The sequence below is a fragment of the Phoenix dactylifera genome, chromosome 3 (genome assembly GCF_051530095.1).
Source record: "Phoenix dactylifera cultivar Ajwa chromosome 3, Ajwa_hap1_PhDact_Kaust_v1.1, whole genome shotgun sequence".
Classification (NCBI taxonomy): domain Eukaryota; kingdom Viridiplantae; phylum Streptophyta; class Magnoliopsida; order Arecales; family Arecaceae; genus Phoenix; species Phoenix dactylifera.
Genome location: NC_143192.1, coordinates 8,749,671 through 8,777,536, shown reverse-complemented (window position 1 = coordinate 8,777,536; position 27,866 = coordinate 8,749,671). Strand labels below are relative to the sequence as shown.

The 27,866-nt window shown below is 39.1% G+C and overlaps 1 protein-coding gene across 7 annotated transcripts; it reads right to left on the bottom strand.

Moving 5' to 3' along the window:
• Positions 1 to 66: 66 nt before the first annotated feature.
• On the bottom strand, positions 67 to 26,142 carry LOC103712110 (uncharacterized). 7 transcript variants are annotated; one of them, XM_008798516.5, is made up of 8 exons: positions 25,836 to 26,142; positions 11,500 to 11,628; positions 11,303 to 11,404; positions 8,411 to 8,596; positions 8,195 to 8,299; positions 5,649 to 5,795; positions 1,894 to 2,053; positions 67 to 1,393 (listed from the first exon to the last, which is right to left on the bottom strand). In XM_008798516.5, exons 1-8 carry the CDS (start codon positions 25,917 to 25,919, stop codon positions 228 to 230), a joined length of 2,079 nt encoding a protein of 692 aa, XP_008796738.3. In that variant the 5' UTR covers positions 25,920 to 26,142; the 3' UTR covers positions 67 to 227. The 7 variants fall into 7 exon arrangements, with proteins under 7 accessions (XP_008796738.3, XP_008796735.3, XP_008796737.3 ...); XM_008798513.5 differs by having other exon boundaries at positions 5,643 to 5,795; positions 8,195 to 8,302; positions 25,836 to 26,049; XM_008798515.5 differs by having other exon boundaries at positions 8,195 to 8,302; positions 25,836 to 26,048.
• Positions 26,143 to 27,866: the final 1,724 nt, after the last annotated feature.

The following is a 27,866-nucleotide window of genomic DNA, read 5'->3' as shown; positions in this document are numbered from 1 at the left end:
AAAAGAGATTTTATCTTGAGCTGCACCCCCTGAATATTTATGGTGTCACAAGCCAGACTGCACCCAGAACCAAAGGATGCAAAGACCATGAGATATCATCAATCTACTAAGGCTTACAGAGCGTTCTACAGCATGGCCTTATCGAAGGCACCAAAATGGAGAGTCATAGTTCAAGACACAATCTGGGTTCCTATATACATGGTTAATTTCACCTTAGGTTGAATAATTTACCGGTTTAACTTTGGCAGCCAGTGCCTTTCCTCGTTCCCCTTCTGGCTGGACTGCAGCCCATTCTCGAACGAGCATGGCGACAGGTGATTGTCCGGCGGCTGCAGCTGGACACAAAACTCGCCCTGGCTGAAACTTTTGTGGTTGCTGAAAGTTAACGAAGCTGAACCTTGCTGGCCTGGGCTCTTGCTCGTGCCCAGGTGCCGATGGAAATATTCTTCGATGGCTGCAGTATCCTCCAGCACCGGAATATCACCCGTAAGGGTCTTGAAAGCAAACTCAATGCAAGGATCCGGCCAGGAATCTCCAAATGGTAATCTGAGAGGGGATCCTGATTTATTTTCATTCAGTTCTCCCAGATAAACCTGCTTTACGGGAGCAGCTTGTTCACCCGGACGCTCCCTGCTTTTTGGCTCTTCCAGAATTTCCAAGTCTATAATGGGTATCTCCTTTTGCTGATTGTTTTTCTTGGTAGCTGTTGGATGAGCTTGGCGTTGATCAGATAACTTTGCCAGTGCACCACTGGAGGGGCTAATAGTTCCAGAACTGGCCATGCGATCAGCTCTTAGTGCAGCCAAACGTTTGGAAGCCCGGAGTGGCATGGTTAGTGCTTTCAGAGCTTTAGCTTTCGTTGAGCCAGGCCTACGTCCCCTACGGCGCTTATTGGGCTGCATCTGTTCCTCGATCTTTGGATCCAGTTTTCTTTCCTCCGCCAGCTTACCTTCTACAGCTGGCAGGCTCATATTCTCTTGCTGGTGAGGCCTCATGTTTTCAAGCTCTATTGGTATTTTATCTGCTGCTTCGTCTGGCTCTTTGTCTTGCATTTCAGAGAGATTCTCATGTACCACATCCAGCTTCCTCGGTGACAGTTCATCAAGGGTTTTGTTCAAGGCCTCTGATGTAGTATCGCTCAACAGGTCCAGCTTCCTCGGTGACAGTTCAAGGGTTTTGTTCAATGCCTCTGACATAGCATCGCTCAAAGGTTCTGGTAACTTATCGATTGCTGGTTCTGAAACATTAACTGTTTCTGACTCCAATGTCCGTCTTGAAACTCCCACTGCATTACATCTTGGATCAAGCTTTCTATCTTCCGGAGCATCCTCTGAATTCCCTGAGTCCTTGACAGTTGACAAAGTCTTGCAACTAGAGTCAGTTCCACCCATATCTGCAATAAAGATGCATGAATTAGAAGGATGAGCATGGCCTGTAAAATTACTGATAGAAGTGAAAATCTTGAATCATCCATCCGTTCAACGTAACAAACATGCCACAAAAAGAATTTAGGGCTAAAAGATAGATCCACCAGGATAGAGATCCAATCTAGTATGGCATCAGATTCCTTACACAGGTCTAGTACAAGGTTGGGTTGTATCTAAATTTTAAATTTATACAGGTTACTCTTGCATATCCCCAAGCCTGACAAGCATTCAGAAGCTGGTCTGGGTCTAAGATTTTGTCCTAGCCAAAACCAACAAGTATGTGCCAATGCCATTCGATATTCAGGAATTTAATTGCATCACCTTCAGCTCCTTCTCATCTTTCCTCAAGTTTATTGAGGGTTAGCCTGGTTTATTTGCACCAAAATCTCAACAAAATAGATGAAAATTCATTGTGGAAAAATCAACAAGTTTTCCAGTTTATTGCTGTGATAGTGAAGGACTTTACTCTGTGCTGAAGGATATTCCAGAAGTGGCACGGACAGTCTTTCAGGCAACTGATTGATCTCTGTCACTATCTTCACATTTGGGTCAGGTGTTCCTTCTGAAAAGAGGCATCGCTTTACTGCAGTTCCTTGTGATTTTATTCTTCTTGCTGCAGGAGAAGGCTGTGACAGAATTCTACATAAGAAACATGGATGGAAGAATCTAAACACACTCAAAAAAAGGCTAAAGATGGACATTTAAAGATAGCACCTAACAATACAATGAGAAATATCATGGTTCTGCTGTCAAAACTTAAGTATGGATCTCTTTGATGGTTCACAAAACTCATGGAAGGGAAATATTGCATGGGATTTGCAGATAAATGAAGAGAGTGAGAATAAACCAACACAGATAGTGCTAAAAGCAAGAGTAATAATCAGAGTAAATAAGAATAACCCCTAATAACTAGCATAAAAAGAATGAAAGATGATAATTTTGATGGAAATCATGGAATGACTTCCAAGTTAACTATTGGCAAGCAAAAATTTCCTTGGATCTATGTAACACATATATAATGCACATTACAGTTTAGTTAGGAATGTCTTCAACTGACACTACTGATATCAAACTACTAAAAATTTCTTCCTGTCTCATGGAAATTCATTCCTTTTCATAGCTTGGCAAGCTTTTTAAGATATATTCTGTCAACACAATGTCAACCTTCCACCCCTTTCATCTATCAGAACAGAAAAATTGTATGAAATATTTCAACCACTTTGGAATTAAACTTATATAGGGCACTACGAAACTACCAAACAAGGTGAAAGAAATAGGAAAAATGGTGAAAATCTTAGAAAACCAATTTGGTTCATACCAGAAGATGAACAAGGACTATATACATATAAAGTTCAATTGATAAAAATAAATGGAAACTTTGTAAGCATTTTACCAGAAATACTTAAATACAATGGACAAGCACGACAATGAACAGATATGCAAGTATACCAAATCAAGGGTGTGTAACAATTAGGTGCTATATTGTAAAGACTTTCAGATAGGAATAGAATTTTCAAATTCTGGAACAGCATAAATTTTGCATAATAATAGTTTTTCCTAGTGCAATGTGTCTATCTGCATAAGTTATCTCATCAACCTCGGTGACATAAATTATGGAAATCACTATGGCTACACATGCACAAGGCACTCGCACTCAATGCATTGCTGCGGCAGCACATGCAATAAAGCAAGCATGGTATAGCGGCACTCTATAATTTGTATGCCTCATAGACTAATTTTTGTCAGAAATAAATTGAAATTCAGGAATTAAAAAAGGCCCATGTTATTTTGCTAACTATTAATTGTAAGATAAAATTTCAAATCTCACCAAAAGCCACAAAAAAATCTTGAATTGAAAAAGATTTTTAGGATGGAGTTCAAAAATTGTTTAAAACTACACTATTACAGATGCATTAAAAATATAATCAAGATCCTTATCTGAGACTCTATTCTGAATAGAGATTCAAACTACCTCATTTAATCTAGCCCCTCTCTATGTCTATTTGCAACAACAATAAGCAAAAAAGACAAGTACATTTACTTTTCTGTTTTTTTATTCAAAAGAATCTGCTATTCTCCCTCTAAACCTGGCATCACCTTTCATGTTATCATGAATCTCCCTCTACGTCTCACTAATTTTATGTGAGAAGTGTGTCTGTGTGTGTGTGAGAGAGAGAGAGAGTTTGCAGCATGCATCATTGTGTGATGGGTGAGGAAAAAAAGGGGAGGGCATTACATGAAGAGACTCTAATTTGTTAAAATCAAAATTTAGCTAATTTCATTCATTCGATACCCTACGTGTGACAAGGTTCAAGGTATAAAGTAATTTCTTTTTTCATTTGAACCTACAACTTCAAAGGCTGTTTGGAAACAGAGGGCTCGCAAGACAATTGCTCATAGAAAGGAGCCATCATGAAAGCAAGTGGGGCAGTGCATGTCGCCTACAGATAAGTCTCCAATGAAGTTAAGATCAAATCTTTTAACAATAATCTTAGATGAGCTTTTATGACAAATATTTAGGAAATTGTGCTACAGCGCTTGCAATGTGCAGATAATTCAGTATTACTTGACAAGACTAAATGCTGAAGTACAACTACGGAGGAAAAACTCATAGGTTGAGGGCTTAAAATTCAAGAGAACAAAAATACAGAATATGGAACAGAACAAAAAATCAAAATGAAGATCCTAAATAAGATTGATGTGCAAGTGATATCACTGAGCAATTACTTTCAATATTAAGGGTGTTCTTTTAAGCAAATTATCTATATATCAGTATTGATTAGGTACCAGGTTGGTGAGTAACAGTATAATATCGTATTGGCACATGATGTGTTGCAACATCTCGGCTGATATCGATAAATGAAACCTTCTTTCTGTTTTCCTTTTTTTCTTTTTGTAGTTTAAGGAGGTGGACATCATATTTTTCTAATTTTTATATTTTTTTAATGTTTTTAGGTCCTTAAGAAATCAACTGACTTTAGTGATACTAGTTTTAAAGAAAATAAGATTAAGTTTAAACAAACACATGAATGATTGACCATAAAATGAACAATAAAGTTATAAATACTTCAATTATAGCAATTAAACAGTATGTAATTCATTTTTAGTTCCACATAGAGTGCCTATGGGCCTCATAAACATTTGGATCAACTTCATAATCACGGCCTTGATTTTCTAGCCTGGATACCGTCTCCAATACTGCTTCTCATATTGTGGCTGGTGCTGCCCTATTAATCCTCGTAATAATGTATGATACCCGCCTAGTCATCCTAACTCAAAAAAATAGGCGGCAACAATATACTCACCCCCCCCCCCCCCCGAAAAAAAAAAAGAAGGAAGGTAGTGCCTCTGTAGCCAAAATTTTCTACTTCATGTAACAATATCTCCAAATCCGGGAAGAATTAGGTGGGGCAGTTGAAGCAAAGTCGATGTAAAGTCGAGACCCACCTCCTATAGAATTTTAGTTTTTTCATATTTATTTCCACTAACCATATGTATTTTGGAAAGTTGAGTCCTATTCGAACCGGAAGAAGAATCCAACTCAAATTATGCAAGGACAGACCTCACTAATATAAATAGATGTTGTGTATCTCTCTTTGTTATGGGGATCAATGAAAGAAAAAGAAACCTAGACCCTATTTTTGCCAAAAAAATTTACTATTTTTTTTTGAGATTCGAGTAGAGCGGGTTGAGGAAATTCTTCCTTCTCCCCGATCGGATCAATGAGCATAGACAACTGTATTTTTAGTACTTGCAATCTATGATAACCACTTGCCATCTACCCATGCATGCCTCTCTTGCAGAATTGATTTATAACTCCAAATCCTAGCGGTTGATCGGATCTTCCAAATACTTTTCATGTTTACCTATTACCAATGAACAATCTTTTGTACTGAACACCGTATCACTTTTGGTTTCATTATTTAATTATCTTCCTCTTCCTATTTTGTACAGAATCCCCAAAACACATGAGAAATTACAATTAGCCTTCCAGTTGCAGAGCTATATAGTTCCTCATCCCTTACCCTTATAGTCATTTTGCATCATCATCCTTGTGTTTCAGAGTTGATATTGTGGAAAATTGGTCACCAAACAATAAAATTATGTCATTGTCAAGCATATCACAAAGCTACAAGTAATAGAAAATAAAATGAAGTTGGAAATAACAGTGCAAGTACTCAAAGATGTAGAAAATAATGAAAGTAGACGACTCACACTTACATGGGATTCCTTTTTGGACGTATACAAGCCACTGGTATTTCTATTCTTTGGTTTAATTGCATATTTACTAACTTCTCCTGTTTCAATATACTGAATGGCATCCTTTCGGGACCGGAATACAAATCCATTTACTGGATCAGTGTAGTACTGTACCAATGAAGTCAATAAAATACATATAACTTAGTTCAGGCGAACCATCTAGTATAAATATAAAAATAAAACCTAAGGAGTAAGGACCAAATTAAAAGTAATCTAGGAAAACAAGTTGCATTGAACCAAATCATCTGAAAAAAAGTCAATAAAATTACTAGGACATAAAAATGGAACTGGTTACATGGAAGACAGTAATAAATGATGTTTCAAGTAGCTATCAACATTTAAAGTGAAAGAAGAATGTAAGCACCAGCATGTTCATCCTTGGAACTTGGAAGGTTAATGTTATTCAATAGAACAGGATACACATCAGGATATGATGCATCACAATATATTGTAAATACCAACACTTTTAGCTTTAAGAAGTATGCAATAAAGAAATGACTGGATCTTCAATATTGTTTACTTATTCTATATGAGAGTAAAAGTTATTATGACACCGTGCGTGCTAGGCTATCACCTTCTGCAGTAAATTGCTGCACTATGTAACTCTTAAAAACTTAGCCATAAATTTGCTTGGAGCAGAGCAAGGGATCAGGTTCCTCAGTCCCCGATCATCTTTAAAGACAATCATACGTGAGGCCTGAACATTTGTTCTAGATATCTATTGTTGGGTTGAATCACCATGTATAATGGTATGTGATTGTGGTACTGCCTGTATCTTAACTGACCAAACTAAAGGCCACAGAAACCAAGAGAGACAAAGAGCACTACTATGACACATATATGTAGCTAATGACTACATAGCAGCCACACCCATGAAACTGGAAAACTATCCGAAAATTATCTAAGACTAAGTGACTTATGTCATGTGATCATTAGTTTCTTTGTTTTTGCATGTTTAATTAACATATAAAACTTACTCCAATAGTTTATGGTCTAATTACCCTGATCAGGGTTTTTTGTGCATATCTTCTCCCCAAATAGTAAAACTTGCATATCACTATAAAGTTGATATTCGCATACATACACTTTTGAAGCGATATTTTTTGGTCTTTGAACCACTGGTGTTGCAATGCCATTGCTAAGCATCTATGATTTACCATGTAAATTTAAAAGACAAAAATGCCCTTCCAGATTCTTGCACCTATACCCTTTAAAAATCTCTACTATTGCATAGCAAATTTTTCCAAGGATATTTATGCAAAAATCCAAACATTTGCACATACATATCCAAAAGTCTCCAACAAATAGTTAGTGGGTGATCTGTATCAGATTTTGACAAAAGTTAAAGCTGTATGTATGAATTGTTCAAATGGACTATCTAGCTGTTTAAGACAATACAAACACTTTACAAGATTGGGCCTCTAGAAGCCAACCAGTCATCTCAAGAACCTTGCTACGACTACTTCCACTGTGATCACCTTTACCACATAGAATCTGTGTTACATGGACTCATGTCCAGCATCAAACATCCATTTCAGATATGTATCCGAGTTCGATAAGTACCAGCTACGTGGATATTTATGGACTTATTTGGTTTCCACTTTTAATAATTGTCAAGAGTTGAGGTCTTGCAACAATGAGTTTAACCCCTCTGTTTTGATGTTCGGAGTGAACATTTATTAATTTAGAAATCGGTCAAGGACGTAGGTATAATAATAACTTTGCAAAATATTATTTTTATGATCTCCTTAGATAAATTGGAAGTTAGAACAAGAAGCATGTATAAAGAAAGACCTTAACAAACAATTTCATTTTTTAAAGCTTTCTAATTATTTTTAACAAACAATACTTAAAGGTGTAAATATAAAATTTATTTAAAATTATATCCTTTCCAGCATATCCCCGATCTGCCTTTCTTTCTCTTGCATGGTCGAACACTTAGATATGCATTCGAATATGATTCTTGTATCCGTGTCCATGTAACAACGCATAGAATCCTTCTTAGCTAGAAGAAATGACTAGGGCAGAAGGATCACTGACACTGTAAGAAGATCCTAATATCAAAAAAAATAAATAAGCAAAGCGACAACATAATATTCGTGTAAAAAATACACATAGCAATATGATTCAGGAGTTACATCTCCCAATAAATGTGATACAGCAGGCACATGTACATGTTCAATTTTATTAAGGGGTTTTACCATCCTATATTCCCCTTTCTATATTCTGTGTAGCCCAATTAAATTTAGAAGGGTAATAGGTATAATATTCTTGTTCCAGAAGGGAGATCAGATTAAGAAATAGTTGAACTTGAAACATTATGCCAAGATTGTGGCATGATAATGAAATGCAATGCCAATTTAACTTAACTCAATGACCTCAGGTTAAACCAATATGGTATTGAGTAGATACTGCAATTAACTCTCAATCATTCATCATAACAAGTATACATCCATGAAAATAATTAACATGGCAGAAACAAAAGCTGATGCTGCATCAGGTAGCACCTGGTCTCTTTTTGCTCCACATCTCGAGCTAGTCTTTCGGTATCTAATTTCTTTTATCCAGCCACTAGGCAACCCATCTGGAGTATATTCAATCTGAGATCTAACCTGCTAATTAACAGAAAGTTCAGAATTTCCATCTGATGCAGAGAGGATTCAGATGATTGAATAACAATAAGACAATAAAGGAAAAGGAGGAAGTTTTAATCAAGAGCAAACATTTTCCATGGTGCTTCTCTTGATGCCTTTTCTCTGACTGGTTGAAGAGCAAGCATTTTCAGTAACTTTTGTAACTACACTTCTTTTCCGTTTGGCTCTGGGATTACACGACATTCCATCCTTGATATACCGAAGTACTTCATTCTTGGAATAGAATCTAAAACCAGTAACTGGATCGATGTAGCACTGCAGAAACAAAAGGAACAAAATTGTCATTCTCATATTTTAGGCATTCTATTATAAAAGGATATTCTTAAATACCAGAGGACATTCATTAAACAAATATTACTTGTTTTTTCCTATAAGTTGTTGCTCCCTTTTTTCCGTGACATATTCTGATACTTCATTATGTCAGACAATGAATTTTATGTTGATACTACACCAGGCAACCAGCCGTAAGCACAGGATTAATGAGATTACTGAATTGATATGCCTTTTCCCAAGTCAGATGCAAAATTTTGGAACATTTAATGTAGATATGAAGAAATCTTATGTGCAGCTTGCAGCTTATGTCCTGAAGCTATCATGAAGAAGCGTACATGTTATGGCAAAAGCCAATCAGATCATGTTTCTTCAAACTCTATGTACAGTCATACCCAACCAATAGACACACTCATTCACACTAGCCAGTTGTTGGTGTACCAATTATGCCGTCCATTTATATTGCTTAGGTTATATATTACATGATCCAGTGCAGTGCATAAAGTACATAAGGTAAGTAATATAATGAGTGGTACCGCTATTTCATATCACTTCAGTAGTAGTTAGATTATATCTACCAACCCCATAATGAAAATTAGATACCTAAGGTGAACATCTACAAACCCTCTAGGGACTCGATGTGGGATGAGGTAATGTCCATGCGTTATTAGTGTTATCTAAAAGATGTCATATTAGTGTACTTTATTTAACAATGTGTTGGCAAGTCGCCATGATTTATATTAGTTGAACAAGATTCTGATTAATGAATCTATCTTTATTGCTTTGACATTAAATTTATCTGAGTGAATTATTAGGATGTCAAAAACTTACTTGACATATTTCACAGTAATCATCATGCATATATAGTTTTTCAGTTGTATGACATTAGGTAGAGGATCAAAATAATGTTTTAATGCATGAAACATGTTCTAAATAGCCTGTAATCAAGTTTAGAAATTAGAACATTATTTTTTTTATAAATAAACCTAAAATAAGCCCATGTTGAACCCACTTTTTTTTGTCTGCCACAGCAAGTGCTGGTGCTGTCAGGGGCATGCTGATATGTGTTGCATGTCGAAACAGCACACAGCAAGCTGCACATTTCCAATGCCAGCTAGTGGCTGGCACCCTGGGTGCTACTGGCACTTAAAACTTTGTATAAGACAAAGATAGGGACCAATACTAAGAGCCCATGGAAAGAATTTAATGGGTCCAAACAGGAACACAAGAAACAACTAAACTCTATCCTGAATAAAAGAAAAAAGATGTTGAAATTACCTTGAACCCTTTGAAAAACTCATCCAATTTGAAGGAGAGCTATAAATGGTAGAAGAAAGATTGAAAATAATTTGATCAAAGTAGCCACTAGAATGAGGTGTATGTATGTTAATTTGGTGCATACAACACTTGTTCGAATTTCGAAATAAGGGCATGATTGAAAGATCGTGAAGAGTGAACTTCTATTGCCAAAACTAATAACCAAAAACCACGGACCAGCCAAGAAAAGAAATAAAGCAAAATCCATTGTTCGCCATAGCAAAATAAGGCATTTAACAGCTAAATTCTATATTGAATACTCAAATTATTGTCGTCCAATTGCATTCCAGTGAGGTAGATATTTGGTAGATGAAGGCAAAGGTCAATTTCCAGTGTCAGTTTGTTTAATGGTACTTAAATAAAGTACCATTATCTAGATTTTAGTTCAGAGACTAATTGCAATAATGAAGGTGGAGTTTGGGCTATATATCTCCATGCTCTTCAAGATGAACCTAGAAAGGTAATTTCAAGGTTTAAATGCCATGACCTTGACAAGCAAGGCTAGATAAGTTGTACAATTTACAAGGAATCCGCTTTTAGGGGTAATTTTTCTTAATATATATTGACATATATATGGTTGGCTTTATGACCAAGCTTCTAAATTGGTGCCTAAATTCCAACCAAGACAACCTTAGGTGCCTGCAGTGAAACATAATCGCTTAGTTGGAAAGAAGGGAGACCTGCCATACCACTTGTTTAGTTTAAGATTATCCAATCCTCAGGCAAAGAGGAAAGATAGTACAAGATTAAATAGGGCATCATTTTGATTAATGAGGTATAATTTATAAGCTGTATAGCCAAATTGAAATGCAAATATCATTCACTTTCATGTAATATATAGGTATAATATACATGCAAGAATGTGTAACCACATACATGCAAGGTATAAGTATGTCTAGCAAAGAATAGGAAATGCTGGCAAAACACTTGGTAATGATTGGAAATCAGAGGTGTAAGGTGCTAATATTATATGCTAGTATTGAGAAAATATGATACCTTTACTCCATCGAGATATGAACTAAGGAACTTCAGTTTTAAATATGGAACCATGAATTAAATCACTGATCATGCAAATAGGCAATTTTGTAAAATCAGTTCTTACCATACCTTGTAATGATACTATGCCATTGATTCAAGCTGGCATGCCAACTAAAACATGCTCTACGTTACAATAAATTTTCACAAAGTCAGCAAATACAGCTGCTTACCACATGACATATTAGATAATATGGACCAGCATGTTGCCTAAACAGAATAATTCCCAATAGTGACACAACAAATGGCTCATAGATCAATTTGGCTGTAAGGCATCATGTGAAGTACAAATTGGGCTTTCATGAATAACTAACGAAGCATATGTTTTAATTTCACTACCTTGTACTGTCGCCCTGCATGCGTGCCACTCTTTCGAGTTTTAAACTCCAAAACCCAACCAGCAGGCAGCCAATCAGGAAAATCTTTTATCTGTTCTGCAAGCTAATTATTTATTGAAAAATTAGTATATCAGGACAAACTGTCCATTACTCCACGTAGCATGTCAATAAATAGATCCATAATAGAAGCAAACTTACTGGATGCACGTTATCTCCAAAACAAGATGTTGGTTTGGATATGTAACCATCTACCCTTTCATAATTGAGATAGTGCATAATCTCCTCTTTCGAATGGAATGTACGGGAAGATGTTGGACATGTGTAACACTAAAAATTACATAAACAATTCACAGTAGTATAAGTTGCAACCTGTGTAAGATGGTTGTGACATACCAAATGACTTTCATGAACTATAATGTATCTTTTATTCTACCTTTTCACCTATGACCTCCTTGTTTAATTTATTAGGCAGAATTGACTTTCTATTTAATCATCATTTATAAGAAAAAGACAATTAATCACATTAAACGACCTTCTACAATTAATGAATTGACCAATAAATCATGTTGTGTACAAGAAAAGTCAGCATATGGCAATACAGCCCAAATGAAATGAAAAGCTGGCAATCATGATTTAGAGTAAGATATTCTATTGCATCTAATTTTTCCATTTCATATAAGTGAAGACACTGCATTTTTTTTGTTAAAAAACTTTAATTTGACACAAGGTTCTTGAACAAAAGGAGTTTGGATACAAAACCATGCTACATACTTTTGCTTCTAATACTAACTTCTTTGTAAAATTAAGTAAAAAGAATATGTAACTATGCCATTTAGCAAATATTGAACAACAGAGAATTTTAAAAATGAAGCTAATTTGGAATTCTCCAACTGACATCATAATCAGAGTTCAAACTTGAAAGATGTATGAGCACCTCCACAAACACAACATACAACTTAAGTGCTGGAGGTATTGGGCATCCTGATGCGGCAAATGCTATGTAATGTTGTGCCAATAGATCTTCTGACTGATGCCTATTAATTAACCACTAGGTCTCAAAAGCTTGAGAAGAGAGAAAGGATCAACAGAATGTATTAGGCCTAGCATCCCCCCCTTCCTCCCAAACCCAAAACCACACGTGCAGCTCGGATCATACATGCGGAGACTACACCAAGGACTAGATGACAACAGGAAATTAAATAAATAAATGATATGGAGGTGATTTGAACTTGCAACCTCCAGAAATCTGAGCTCTAATACCATGCTAACCACTGGACCTTAAGGCTTTACAAGCTTAAGTTGATAGTGAACAGGCAAACAATCAATATCAGGCTTAATAATGACAAAACACAAAACAATTAAATGATGACTTATGATCCCCTTTTAAGTAGAAATCGAAAAAAAAATAATGGACTCAATACCAAGTGCTGGTGGCCCAGTACTAGATCAGTATATACATGCCGGTGAAACATTGTGATGCGGGACAGAAGATTTAGGGAAGAAAATAAGAATAGAAAGGGGAGGGAAGTTCTGGAGTCCACCAGATGTCAAGACAAAGTTTTTATTCCAAAATACTCTATCTCAAACAGTAGATATGGGGTGCCATATATAGCCCCCTATGCAACTACCCATGATCCCCACAAATGATCATGTAACTACCCATGATCCAACAACATCATGGGTCACTACACTAGCTAAATACAGTCATACAAGCCAGCAACTAATAAAAGACGAAAATACATAATAAATAAATGAAAATACACAAGAAAATAAAACTAGGGTGGCCGAAGTGCTATGCACGCCGGCGACGCCTATATACATGCTGGAAACGGTGGTCTGTGTCCCTATTAACTCCCCTCAGCGGAGAAGAGTTCGCCTCTGGCGAAACGGATGTCTGGTAATGCTCCAACATGTCTGAAGCAAGTCGCTGAAGCTCATCTGTGCTAATCCAGGTATCATCTAACGGAGGTCGACCATGCCATCTGACCAGGTATCGCTGATAACCACCGTTCTGCGTACTAACAATCTGATCATCCAAAATCTGTTCCACTGTGTCTGTGATCTGTGGAGAAAAAGATACAGGAGGCAAGACAGAAGCAGGAGATATATTCTCAAAATTGGATGTGAGGTCAGGGTCAGGCTCATTGAGTGGGTCTGCAGGAATAGTTGTTGGACCTCGGTAGGTAACTAAGTCTTCTACATTAAAAACTGGATTAATCCCAAAATCACTTGGAATATCCACCACATATGCATTAGATCCAACCCGTTTCAGAATTTTGTATGGACCCATACTTCGGGCGTGCAATTTCCTAACGGCTCCTGGTGGAAACCGTTCAGGTCTGATTCTGATCATTACATCATCACCCACTCGAAATTCTTGATAACGTCGACGTAAGTCAACGGCCATTTTAAATGTCGCATTGTTGATTTCAATTTTCTTCTTAATCTCTTTATATAAATTTTGCATGTGTTGCGCAAAGGATTCAGTGGTCTCAGAGATTCTATTGTTAGGTGCTACTGGGATAAGATCAACAGGTTTTCGCGGTACATAGCCTAAGACAATTTCAAAAGGGCTCAAGCCTGAGGTCCTGTTCACAGAGCTATTGTAGGCAAATTCAGCTGTGGTTAGAAGAAGATCCCAATTACCTGGGTGGTCACCCACTAAACATCGTAGAAGGTTTCCTAGGCTGCGGTTGACCACCTCAGTTTGCACGTCTGTCTGAGGGTGATAGGCTGTGGAATATTTAAGCTTAGTACCCATAAAGTTCCAGAGGGTCTTCCAAAAATAACTAACAAATTTGACATCTCTATCAGCTACTATCGATGTTTGAAGCCCGCGGAGCCTAACGACCTCATCAAAGATGATCCTCGCAACTTTGGAGGCATCAGAAGTCTTGGAAGTGGGTAGAAAATGTGCCATCTTAGAGAACCGGTCCACTACCACGAGAATGGAATCATGCTTACTTCTAGTCTTTGGCAATCCTAGCACGAAATCCATACTAATGTCCTGCCAAGGACGATCTGGGACAGGAAGGGGGGTATATAAACCAGTGTTTTGTTTGCGCTGTTTGGATAGATGACAAGTACAATACTGACTAACAATTTTTGCAACATCCCGTTTTAAACTAGGCTAATAAAATCTTTGTTCGACCATATCAATGGTCTTATTTCTACCAAAATGGCCGGCTATTCCTCCTGCATGAAGTTCCCAAACAAGAAAATCTCTAAGGGATGTTTGAGGGATACACAGCTTGTTTCCTCGGAACAGAAAGGCATCAACCACAAGGTAATCACTATTGTCCCTGGTGCAACCTTCTAAGACGCTCGCATAGATCTCAGCGAAGTCTGGACAAGTTGCATAATCGTCAATCATACGTTCAAATCCAGTAACATTTATGCTTACTGAAAAAAGTAATGCTACGCGTCGGCTTAAGGCATCAGCTGCTTTGTTGTCAATACCTGCTTTGTGACACAACACGAAGGTATATTCTTGAAGAAATTCAGCCCACTTTCCGTGTCGTGAACTCAATCGTTTTTGGGAATTTAAGTACCTCAAAGCTTCATGGTCGGAATATAATACAAACTCCTGAGGTAGCAAATAGTGACGCCAGTGACGCAGCGCTTGTACAACTGCATAAAATTCTTTGTCATAGGTGGAATATTTTCGTTTGGTATCATTCAGCTTCTCACTGAAGTATGCGATAAGATGTTTTTCTTGGCTTAAGACACCACCTATACCTATACCAGATGCGTCACAAGAGACTTCAAAAACTTTAGTAAAATCTGGGAGGCGCATTATCGGGGCTTCAGTCATTCTAGTCTTGATCTCTTGGAATGCCCTTGAGGCCGCAACGGTCCAATCAAATTCACCTTTCCGGATACATTCCGTAATCGGTGCAGTGATCGTACTAAAATTCTTGATGAACCTCCTATAAAAGGTGGCTAGGCCGTGGAAGCTTCGCACCTCAAATAATGTAGTGGGTTCGGGCCATTCAAGAATAGCTTGGACCTTCTGTGGGTCTGCTGAAACACCCTCAGAAGAAACAACGAATCCTAGGAAGATTACACGATCAGTCATAAATGAACACTTCTTAAAATTGGCATATAGGCTTTCTTTTCTTAGTGAATTGCAAACCAAACGTAGGTGCTCAAGATGTTGTTCCTTGTTTTTGCTATAAATTAAGATATCGTCAAAGTAGACTACAAGGAATTTACCCATGAAAGGTCTTAGCACTTGGGTCATAATTCGCATAAATGTACTAGGTGCATTTGTTAACCCAAAGGGCATGACCAGCCACTCGTATAACCCATCCTTGGTTTTAAAAGCTGTTTTTCATTCATCACCTGGGCGGATACGGATTTGGTGGTAACCACTCTTAAGGTCAATTTTGGAGAAGATAGTGGCACCTGCCATCATATCAAGCATGTCATCCAATCGCGGTATCGAAAACCGATATTTAACCGTTATCTTATTAATTGCCTTGCTATCCACACACATTCTCCAAGTGCCGTCTTTTTTTGGCGTTAGAAGCACAGGCACCGCACACGGGCTAAGACTCTCTCGGATGAACCCTTTTTGGAGTAGTTCATCAACTTGCCGTTTTAATTCAGCGTGTTCAATCGGATTGAGTCTATAATGAGGCAAGTTCGGGAGAGTCGCCCCTGGAACCAAATCTATGGCGTGCTGAATGTCATGCATAGGGGGAAGCTCATCAGGAAGGTCCTCAGAAAAGAGATCCTTAAATTCTTCCAGAATATGATGAACTTTCTTCAGAAAATCTATTTGAAAATCAGGGTTAACTTCTTTGGACACTAACACAATAACTATGGATTCTTGGGCTGCTGCTTTCTCAAATTCCTTAGGACTAATGATTTGAAGATGCTTTTCAACCTTCACATCCTTCTTTCCAGCAATAGAAGGTCTAGGAGGCAAAGGGTTTAATCGAATTTTCTTTCCTTGGTGAACAAAAAAACAGGAATTGGATTTGCCATAAATGGTCACATCCAAATCATAAAGCCACGGTCTACCAAGGATGATGTGTCCAACGTCCATGGAAATAACATCACACCAGGCCTTATCATTATATTCAGAAAAGTTGATTTAGACTAGACAACGCTCAGTGACTGGTATAGCAGTTTTATCCACCCAAGACACATTATAAGGGTTAGGGTGAGGCACTGTTTTTAACCGTAGCTTCTTGACAGTTCTTGTGGATACAACATTGACACTACTCCCACTGTCGATAATAACCTTACAGCTATGTTCCCCACATTTGATATAGGTGTGAAATATGGATCGACGCCTCCGATCATCATCTTCTTGCTTAGGTTGTGTAAGGACACACCTAACTACGCCTAAAGGAGTGGAACCCTCAAGTGAGCCAGGTTCCTCACCTTCATCTGACTCTTCAGGGTTTATCTCTGGTTCATAGACCAACTCATCCTCGTCATCATTTCTATCTTCTTCAATGACCAGTGTTTTCTTAGTAGGACATTGACTAGCCCTATGCCCAAAACCAAAACATCTGTAGCACTAATCTCGAGAAATTTTCGGTGGTTCACTTAAAATTCCCTTATTCTTTTGATCATTAATATTTGGGGACTCTGTCACTTGATTTCTAATATTAGGCTTACCCCAAGTGTTAGTTTAACTACTGTGGGTAAACTTATGATTGGTCTCCTTAAGATTAAATCGCCTAAAGGTTGTCTTATTAGTATAACGCTCAATGTCTTGGACAAGTTGATAGGCATGTTCTAATGAATTGACCTCGCGTAGAATAAGCTCTTTTTGTAAATCATCTCGCAATCCGGACCTAAACCTAGAAAGGGTCAATTCCACACTCTCGCGTGCATCGCATCGCATGAAGAACTCATCAAAGCGAGCGATGTATTCAGACACAGGTTTGTTTCCTTGAATCAATCGTTGCCACTGATCTAACAAGTGACTCTTATAGGATGTTGGGAGATATTTTTCTTTTAACTTCTCCTTCATTTCATCCCATTGTACCACAGGGGGTTGCCTAGCTCTAGCAAGCATATTTTCTATTGTGTTCCAATGCAACTTTGCAGGACCAGTGAGCTTCATTTTTGCAAAACGAACTCTGCGATCTTCAGATAGATTATACCATTCAAAGTAATGGTCCATATCAGCGAGCCAGTCAATGAAGACTTTTGCGTCTAGACGACCATCATAACTTGGTGCATCGATCTTAATACTGCGCATGACATGCTCATCTGGTGTCTCACGCGCTCTTAGATAGTCCCTTTGGCCTTGTTGCCCAAAGCCTCTAGGACGGGGCGGTTCAAACTCACCAAGTTCAGACTCTCCATCGTTGTGAGTAACTTGGAGATTGGTGATTGAATTTTCAGCCAAAGTCAAGCGGGTGTTCAGTCTAGTTTCAAGGTCAGTGATCCTTGCCCCTAATCTGGTTTCTAATGCTGCTATGGCATCTAACACCTGTTGGTTTGGGTTGGTAGACATCTCATGTGAATAGGATGTACCGCTGCGAGTTGTCATGCTCTAGAATTTGCACAAGTGATAACTAAATATCAGGACCTTAGATACTGCTAACCGTGGTCTGGGTCATTCAAAATCTTTGCAGGTTAATCTAATGAAAGTGGGGTCCTTCAAATTGATTAGGGTTTCACCAGATTCAAGTAAGATTTCCTAGTTGCCTTTTGAAGATTTGAAAATAATTTGTAAGGCTCAATATGTGTTTTCAAGAGGCACAGGCTCTTATAAAGTTAAGATCCTATCTCAAACCGACAACATAAAGTGAAAGCAATAACAATCTAAAGATAAACTAATTTATAGGGAAAGGCTGAAAAAAATAGTTGAAGGAAAGATACAACCTTTTCTTACAGATCTGAGTCAGTGGAAGAGTTTGGATGTCAGAGTGCAGGATGCAGAACCAGAGCCCGACGATTTGTAGAAGATGCTGCTGGAAGACGGCCAACTGCGGGTATCGTTGTGGAAGCCCAACACGTTGCAGGGTCTGGATCCAATTGTAGAAGTCGGAAAACCAGGTCCACGAGACAATGGGCCAAGAAAGCTTGCGTGATAACGGGCCGAAGGCTGGGGTCGGCCCGCTCGCCCGAAATCAAAAGCACTAGATGGGACCCGAAGCTTCTGGATGGCTTCGGATCCCTCTGTGTGTTTGGGAGAAGATCTGAGGGAGACACCGAGGGGGGGGGAGAGTGAAAGAGGAGCGATGTCGGAGGGTGGGATCCCTCGTTTTGGGGAGCGAGGGGATCGGTGAAGGCGGAGGATGGAGTCGGCGACGGAAGTCGGAGGTGGCGGCACAGAAGAAGAAGGGGTCTCGGTGAGATGAAAGGGAGAAGAAGAAAGGGGATTAGGGTTTTTAGAGATGAGGTATGGGAGGGAGAAGGTCTCAGTGAGCCGGGAGGGAGATGAACAGGGTGGACTCGAAGGTTGGTGGAGGGTGGAGGCAGCGGAGAAGATGAAGGGGGAGGTGGTAGTGTGACCGAGGCAGCGGTGAGGAAAAGGAGACGGAGTGGGGTGAAGCTGCGACACAGCGGCGCGGCGAGGACTGAAGCAGCGCAGCGTGCAGAGGAGCTCGGTGGCATTGTTCGTCGGCAAGGAGGCGGCGCTGCGGCTTGCCGGCGGCGGCTCTGCGATGGAGTTCTCGGGGAAGAAAGGTACACAGTTTTTTTTTTTTTTTTTGACTAACTCGTGCGACTCACGTGCGATGAAGCACGTGTGCCTCACGTGGGTCGGGGCACGTGCAACTCACATTTTTTTTTTTCGGAAGTGGATCCGGGCTAATAAACTGGGTAACGGGTGAGGGACTTACCCGTTAACCAGTGCTCCTTCAACCTCCCGACGGTTTCGGGAGGTGGTTCCGGACTCTGTGGCTACTGCTGCAGGGTGGAACCTGTGGCTTGCGGTGGTGGACGGCGGCCGGCCACCCGCTCCGAACACTGTTCCTCTTCCCGAATCTCTTCTCCGTGAATGGGGTCTGCGGCTGCTACGGTAGATCTGAGAGACAGAGACGAAAAAAGGGAAGCAATGCTCCTCTTTTTGGCAACGCGAACTGCACGTGGCCCTTCCATACCCTCCGGCGTCTGTGGTAGTCGGGGTATAGCGTAGATCTCGTGCGCCCACCTGAACCCAGGAATCCGGCGCTGCTCCGCCATACACAGGGTGGAACTTCTGTAGGAGTTTCGGGAACAGAGGAAACAACAAAGGTTTTTTTTTTATAGTCTGTCCCACTGCAGCCCAGAAAATGGCAGGGAAAGGGACAGAAAGGGAAATAGATGGACAGGATCAGGGTGTTGGCACAGAGGCAAAGCCCTGGCTGGCTCTGATACCAAACTGATGCGGGACAGAAGATTTAGAGAAGAAAATAAGAATAGAAAGGGGAGGGGAGGGAAGTTCTGGAGTCCACCGGATGTCAAGACAAAGTTTTCATTCCAAAATACTCTAACTCAAACAGTAGATATGGGGTGCCATATATAGCCCCCTATGCAACTACCCATGATCCCCACAAATGATCATGCAACTACCCATGATCCAACAACATCATGGGTCACTACACTAGCTAAATACAGTCATACAAGCCAGCAACTAATAAAAGACGAAAATACATAATAAATAAATGAAAATACATAAGAAAATAAAACTAGGGTGGCCGAAGTGTTATGCACGCCGGCAACACCTATATACATATTGGAAACGGTGGTCTATGTCCCCACCACATTGACTGGCACTCACTGGTGGAATTTGAAACCTTGCGAGCAAAAAAGAACATCGACAGACTCAACTCCAAATATATGTACATAAACATGCACATAATATATGCACATTGCCTTCCTTTTTTGATTAATTTTTGCCAATATGCAATAGATTTGTGGGCTTGTCACACTCATCTTCCATGTTGTTCCAAATCTGTTGGTATCTCAGTTTCTTCTCATGGTTGATCCTAGATGGTGGAAAGGACAGACATACCCATATCTCACAAGCAAGGACCTATGAGACATCTTGGTGGCTCTTTTATGTCCAACCATCAACACATTGGCACAACATTTACAGAAGGAAATTTCGTTGAAATTTCAAAAATTAATCAAATCTCAGAACTTTGGTAAACCAAAGTTTAACACTCTCTCAAGTCCCAACACTTGAGATTTCTTTTCCTTAGATGATTGTTTCTGTAAGTTCGCAGAAGGAATCATAGAATTATATCCATTAGTAGGTCCAATCTGCTGCAAAGGGGTGGAAACAGGATATTTGCCTTGTCCCTTTTTCTTTTTTTTTTTTTTTTTTGGGGGGGGGGGGGGGGGGGGGGTTAGGAATGATAAAACAATAGCATGATAATTTTGATGTCACTTAATAGCATTTGATTTTCAGCAAAGTCTTTTGCTAGCATTTTGAAATCTCTCTCTTAATATTATGTGAAAAAGTTATTACTAAGATCATACTGGGCCTATATTCAGTGCACTTCATTTGGAGCATGTGTTGGTTAGGAAAATGGATGGGCAAATCAAGTAATGGTAAGAACCTCAATGGACAAAACAGATGTTTCTATTAGATTTAAGAATTAAAATTAAGACAATGAATATGTAAGAGAAACATCGAAAATTTGAAAGGAAGATTTTTCCTAAGAAAACCTCTAAATGGAAACAATATCATGATCAAGAAGCTTGATATGAAAGGATCCTTGCCAGCAACAACAACGAGTTAAAAAATGTTTTAACTATTGCTCTTCACTTCTTTCCTTGGTCATTGCTTCTTTCTAAAGACCAAACTGGCACAACAATGACTCTTGTTTTGCTAGAACGCAACAATGACTCATTGCTACGATGAAAGCCACTATTTTAGTTTCTCTGGAGTTTGGACGAGATGTTACTAGCTAATAAAGAACACCAAAAGAAAAGGAAAAAAGAGGGTAGGATGTGTTGTGTAAGAATCATATGGGGAAAGCAGTAAGCATGTGATAGAGGTGTAAAAAATCTTCTCATCTTGAGAAAACCAAACAGCATTAATAAAACCACATCGTGGTTAATGTGCCCAATCCAATACTATCTTATTTGATAATAGTTTGTACCTGAAAAATAGGAATGTAATGAGGAAATAGAGCCAGCAGGTCACAAATTTGATTTTCCTTTCCTATCCTTGTATTCCACATTTGGGAGAGCCAGACCTGGACTAGTAGAATACCAGAACTAGGTTTCCTTTGTTATATTATATACTATACTCGTAGAATTTTACACATTCGGGGGAGCAACGACCACTGCCAGCACCCCTTGGTTTCACCACTACTGCTGTAAATCACCATCCTCACTAGTATATCACATGATTATCCCATGTTGTTTTCCCAACTTCACAATGATGGCTAGAATACTACATTTTTTTCATGTCGTGGCCTTATCTTTCAACATCTCTTATAACTTGACTGCAGCGATCTCCCATCAATATACCCTTACAGCTCATAATTGGAACTAAAACTTCCCTTCGATAATTCTGATAAAGCGTACTGTGAAGGAATAGCAACTCTATAAACAAGAATACAAATTATTTAGGAATTAAAGAGGATCTCTAGCCAAGCAGCTCGATATTTATGATTCATCCAAAAAGATGTAGCCATTTAGAACTCTTCTCCTTCACTATCACGTCTCTAGAAGAGTTCAGAAAAACCAATAAAACTCAGTCCTCACAAGCAAGATTTCTGTGGCGGCAAAAGTATAATCTCAAGCAGCCTATAAAAAGGAGGGGGAAAAAGACAAAAGAATCATTTGGGACTAGTTTTCTGTCTAATAAAGTACAAAATAAGTGCATGACTCCGAAGAAGGGTCCTCCATAATATCAAGTGAACTGAGGTTCTGTAGCATTAAGCTAAACAATTCAAATAATCAGGACCAATTCCACAGTACAAATTCTGAAACTTTAGTTTCATGTCGTAGACTTCGCCGTCCTCTCAATATTGCCTCAGTCACCTACTTCTCAAGAAATATGACTGCAGCTTTCCTGAGATATTTGTATTGTTCAGAGCAAAGTCATAATCATGTCACAATTCTTTGTTCAAAAGGTTTTAAAGAGTGAACTTTAGCTGTGCCTCCTAGAATCAAGAAATGAATAGTATGCTTGAGCATAAAGAAAAAGTAGCATCATCAACCTCATATTTGTGATTTGATCTGCATATTATCAGTGGTACCACTCTTGTCACTAGAATTCAGAATATCGTTTTCAACTTATTGCAACAATTAAGTGTTCATATGAACCCCAAAAGATCTGGAGTTAATATATTATGCAAACATGACTGAATGGGTATACACCTGTAGAGCAAAAAGTCACAATTCTAGAGCTATATCACTTACTTGTCAACAAAGAATCCCAGAGAGACTAAACAATCACCTCTACAACACTGATAAAATATTGCAAACTCAGCATTGCCCTCATGATCGCACCCCCTCCTGTGCTTGAGGAGGGTTCAAGATTTGACTATTGGGTGGTACATCTCCAAGTATTTGTACTTGGTTAATTTACTTCGGGTGGAAAATTTACTTTATGATGTATTCCACACTCACAAGATCATTTGGAGTTGAATCACATCACATGTATCTTCACTAGTAGTATATTTTCAATGTTTGTTATGACTTGAAAGGGGATCCGCCAATAGGGCAAGCAACATGCAGCAGTCATAGCCAACTGTAATAGTTGTTCATGGTTAAACATGAAACCTAGCAATAGATGCAAATAGAGTCCACAGGTTTTCTCATAGTAGGAGGGCTAAATCAGAGATAGCAGGAGATAGCAGGAGAAAATGAGACAAAAGAAGACAAAGATACAGCACGTACAGATACTGCAAAGGGGAAGTAAGGGGTGGAGAGAAAGAAGATGAGAAACAACAAAAGGTCATACAAATCAGCTTTTTGTGTCAACAAAGTGTCAGATACTTTGTGCCACTTTTGGTATCTGGTGGTGGCGTTCCTCGTATCAGCAGTGCCCACATGCAAAGTCTGAAGATATTATGCTTATGGGACTGCATCGTTGCCTTATGCCTGTCTACATTTCTATGAGTTTATTTTTGTTAGCTAATCTGCTAATGCCAGTTAACTTCACCAACATACATGTTATTTACCATTCTGAGTGGTTGCCAAAACACTGTCATCCTTCTTTAAGAGTTTAAGTCAGTTGTGTCTGAGTCCACCAATGAACTCACCTCATCATTCACCATACTGTCACTGCTTTTATTATCAACCACAAGATTGCATCTTTGAGCCCATGAACTCTTCTTCATGGTCATGCATCCTTGAGCATCTCTAACTTTGCCCCTTGAGCTTTATGCCTAGGTCACCTCATCTCCAGCACCTAATGATTTCTATACTACCATCACAGTTTCCTTCCCTTTGTTTGTTGCATGGTTGAGCCCAAGGTTCGCCGTATCAGCCCGAACCAGACGGTACGGAGCGTACCGTACCGTACTAGTTCGGTACCGATACCGGTACAGGTAGCGTACCGACACTCGGTATGTCAAAAAAATTTTGTACCGTACTGTACCAACACTATGCTAGTGTGGCACTGGTACAGGGCCTATTACCGAGATGGCAAACCTTGATTTAGCCATCATTTAATTGCATGATATCCAACTTGAATTAGCATCAATGAGATATGATGTAATAGGTTTTTGGTACATATAATACAACAAACAAATACTCTTAGCATGTTCTCAGTGATTTATTCTTTATTTATATATGATTATACACATGTATGTATATAGAGGACTTCTACATACTGCAACCGTGGCTAGATGTCATTAAGGCTGCAAGTTGTTTGCACTCAGCTCATGGTCAGCTTGATCTGTGCTCACTTGAATAGCAAGCAATATGAGATTAAATTTGTCGATCAGCTAGAATGTTACGCTCTTTTTGGCCAATCATGTGTGTTATGCGTCATGTATTCTTTGCTTTTCCACGCAATTTAAGTCCCTGTATCACATGTTTCTTTGCTAGTTTACTCCCACTTCCATATCTTGTATTGCACTTTCTCATTCCCTGTCCAGGCAATGATGTTCATAATCAGTGCAGTCAGAAAACTGACCTCATCTTGGGAATCCTTATTATACCTAGAGGATGATGAGGTGAATTAAACTTATAATGCGGTTGTTCCTGACTGGTGCTTCAGTGCTCATCTATCCAATTCATATAATATCCCAATCCATGGTAAAAAAACATATTGAGAAGCCACGAGTCAACCGAAATATAAAAGTCAAGCAAGCGAGGCATAGGATGAGTGTTTTAATGATGTTGATAACACCAACCCAGGTTTCTGGAGGCACCACAAATCACCATTGAAATAGAGAATCTGTTAGGGACACTGATCAACTTCAACTCAGTAACCCCATAAAACGATCTTGTCCAGGATGCATTCCATGCATATCTCCCCTTCACATATAGGAACAGCCCACAAGACGAACATCCACTATGCATTCAGACAATCCTTAAAAATCATGTAATTTTCCTATAACTTCATGTTACATATGAAGTAATTTATGCTTTCTTTGGTTTAAGAAAAGAAAAGGAAAGGATAATTAATTAATGCAAGAAGAAGAAAAGAAAGAAAAGAAAATCTGAAAAGAAAACTTTAGCTAAACTAGTAAATCGTGGAGCAAGTTGTTAATAAAGCAGTCATAATTTCATCTAGCTATCTTAATTGACTTATCTTTTTTTACCTCTCGAAATCTTATCCAAAACTGAAGGGTGGCAAATCAGACCTTAGAATCATTTAAAAAGAAAATCCTTATTTCCCTCTTCAAATACTCATCTCAAAGCGGAAAGATCAGCAAAACATTGGAAAAGATGACACTTTACAACTTATTTAGAAAAACTCACCTACATGCATCATTTTATACCATATAACAGCCCAGCTGCTAAGCAAATCCTACACCGACTCACCAATGGGGCTTAAGCATCAAAAAGTGGCACGTGCCAATTCATCGCCACTAGAAATGATTCCCCAATTCCTTTTTACTCTGAACTTCTTCCTCAGCAACCTAAGAACACCTCAGAATGCTAATCGTTATTTCCAGCAGTGTCGGACAAGGCCAATTTGGTAATTTTGGAATGGTAAAGTTCAAAAAAAAAAGGTGTCAGCTAACATGCGCCCCTCCCCCCCGTTTCTATCCCTTCTAACCTGCACCAGTTGAGAAGCCTAAAGAACTCAGGAGCCGCCGACACTTCAGCTGTAAGAATCACAAGAACCTAAATAACCCTCCCTTCCTTTCCCTTATCATTTTACTGTCTATCAAATGTTTTCTTCTTCCATTCTTCTAAAACTTCCACAAAATCCCAAAACAGAAATCCAACTCCATATTTCCGATATAAAATGGCAATAACATGAAGCACAAAAAAGAGAAGAAGAAAGAAAAAGAGAAATAAACAAAATTAGTACACTTCTTTTATCATCAAAACCCTAAATCCATGCACAAATTGCAAGTTGACAGCAAAAAGAGAGAAATAATGACACAAAAAAGAAAAAAACGGAGAACGGAGCTAAAGAGGAGACGAATCCACTTTACCACATCTTTATCTCCGGTCATGCTCGTCTTGACCACCATCTTCCACCCCTCCGGCAGCCATTCCGGCCGCTCCGCCGCCAACATTCCCAAAACCCTCCCCCTTTTCCGGCGATCTCTCGCCGGATTCCTCCCTTTCCCTATTCCCTTCCCCCCTCTTATCTCCGTTCGCTTCTCGGCGAAAAAAGGCGTGATTATAAGAGTCCTCAGACACCGAAACCCACGTGTTGGTGCTACCCCGCCTAGAGATCCGAGCACGAGCGAGCGGCCTCGGTGTCGGGGAGATCAAATCAGACGGTTGGAATTATTCATAATTTGAGTTGATTTTTATTTTTATATAATTTTCTTGCTCTGTCGTGGTAGAGAGAGAGAGCGCGCGTTCGGGGGATTGTGTCCGTGCGAGCAAGATGCTCGCCTTTTCTCTCTCTATCCGGTTCCCACTTCCTCCTGTTGGTAGTGGGACGAATTTAATACAGGCGAAGACGATATGTTTCTTGCGCCCTTTAGGAGCTCGGGAACACGTGGACGCTGTTGCGGTGAAAGCGGCGTGCCAGCGGAGCACGTGAGCGAGCGAAATCCGGTTGGGGCTTGTGATGTGACCGTTATGCCCCCCGGGTCCGTGGCGGAGTATAGTAATGGGTTGTGGGGGATCGAGACACGTGGGGGTAGATGTCCGCGTTTCTTTATTATTATTATTATTATTATTATTATTATTATTATTATTATTATTATTATTATTATTATTGACGCTATGGCGGTACATGATATAGTAGGCACAAGGATACGTGATCGCGGAGTGCGCGAGGGAGCTCCTCCTTTCCAGCCCATAAGGTATTTCTAGTATGATTGGCCACATAAGCGTCACCCAGTCCGCAGTCCTATTGGTCTTTTTAAAGACATGCTTGGCCACTTAATAAAATAAAGATCGTAGAGTGTCCAAAAAAGCTCCTTTTTTCCGGCCCATAAGGTGCTCCCAGTATAACTGGCCACATAAGCGACCATCCAGTCTGTATTCTATTGGTCTCTCTAAAAATATGCTTGGTCATCCAATAAAATAAAGATCGTGTAGTGCTCGAGGGAGCTCTCCCTCTTCGGCCCATAAAGTACTTTCAGTATGACTAGCCATGTAAGCAACTACTAAGTCCTGATTAATCTCTCTTAGGAGATGCTTGGCTTGGAAGCCCACTATTTTTTATCATTATTTAGATGTCTCAAAGTAAAGAGCAGTCAAGCTAATAGGGTAGATATTCTGGTCCCCACCCTGCCAACCAGGTTGCCGCTTGGGGCTTGGGTGGACGATAGCCGCGGTGGTGAAAAATGCTTTGGGACAAACGTCGGTGCAGACCTTTCTTTCTTTTCTTTTTTTTTTCTATCTCTCTCACCTACTTGATGCTGATTTGGCGGTAAACTTTTTCTTTTTCTGTCACAAGATAGATTAAACTTGCTGTGTGCATCACTCATAAATGATTTGATTATTGAGCATAATGATAAAGTTACCTGTCAACTCAGTTCTTGTTCTTGCCTATCAAATAAACAAAATGTTGTTGCTGCATGGGTAATTTAACAGAGATTAAATTAAAAAAATTAAAAGATTTTCTTGTTAGATCAACCCACAGTCAGCATAAGCAAGAAAAATATTCTACTATTCAGCTAGTTAAAGAGCAAGTTATAGTAACTATTTGTTGACATGCTTATACATGCATCTATGCACACTTTTAAGAGTTTGTTTGACACATTCTATACCTTGAATTATGTAGATTTTTGTTCTGTGTTTATAAAATATTAATGCATATGTCATGACATTAAAGTATAAGTTAGAGTTATATTTAATAAATTTTCAACTAAGATGCCATGCAAAGAAATAACTCCTTCCAAGACACTTGAAACAGGATTGCTAGGTTACTACTAAACATCCGCAATATTTATGGCCAAATTCTCATAAAGAAATATATCAATAATGATGATTTCAAATCATTCAATATTGCATCAATCAACCAAAATCTTGTCTATTATATGTAATTTTTTTTTTTTTAC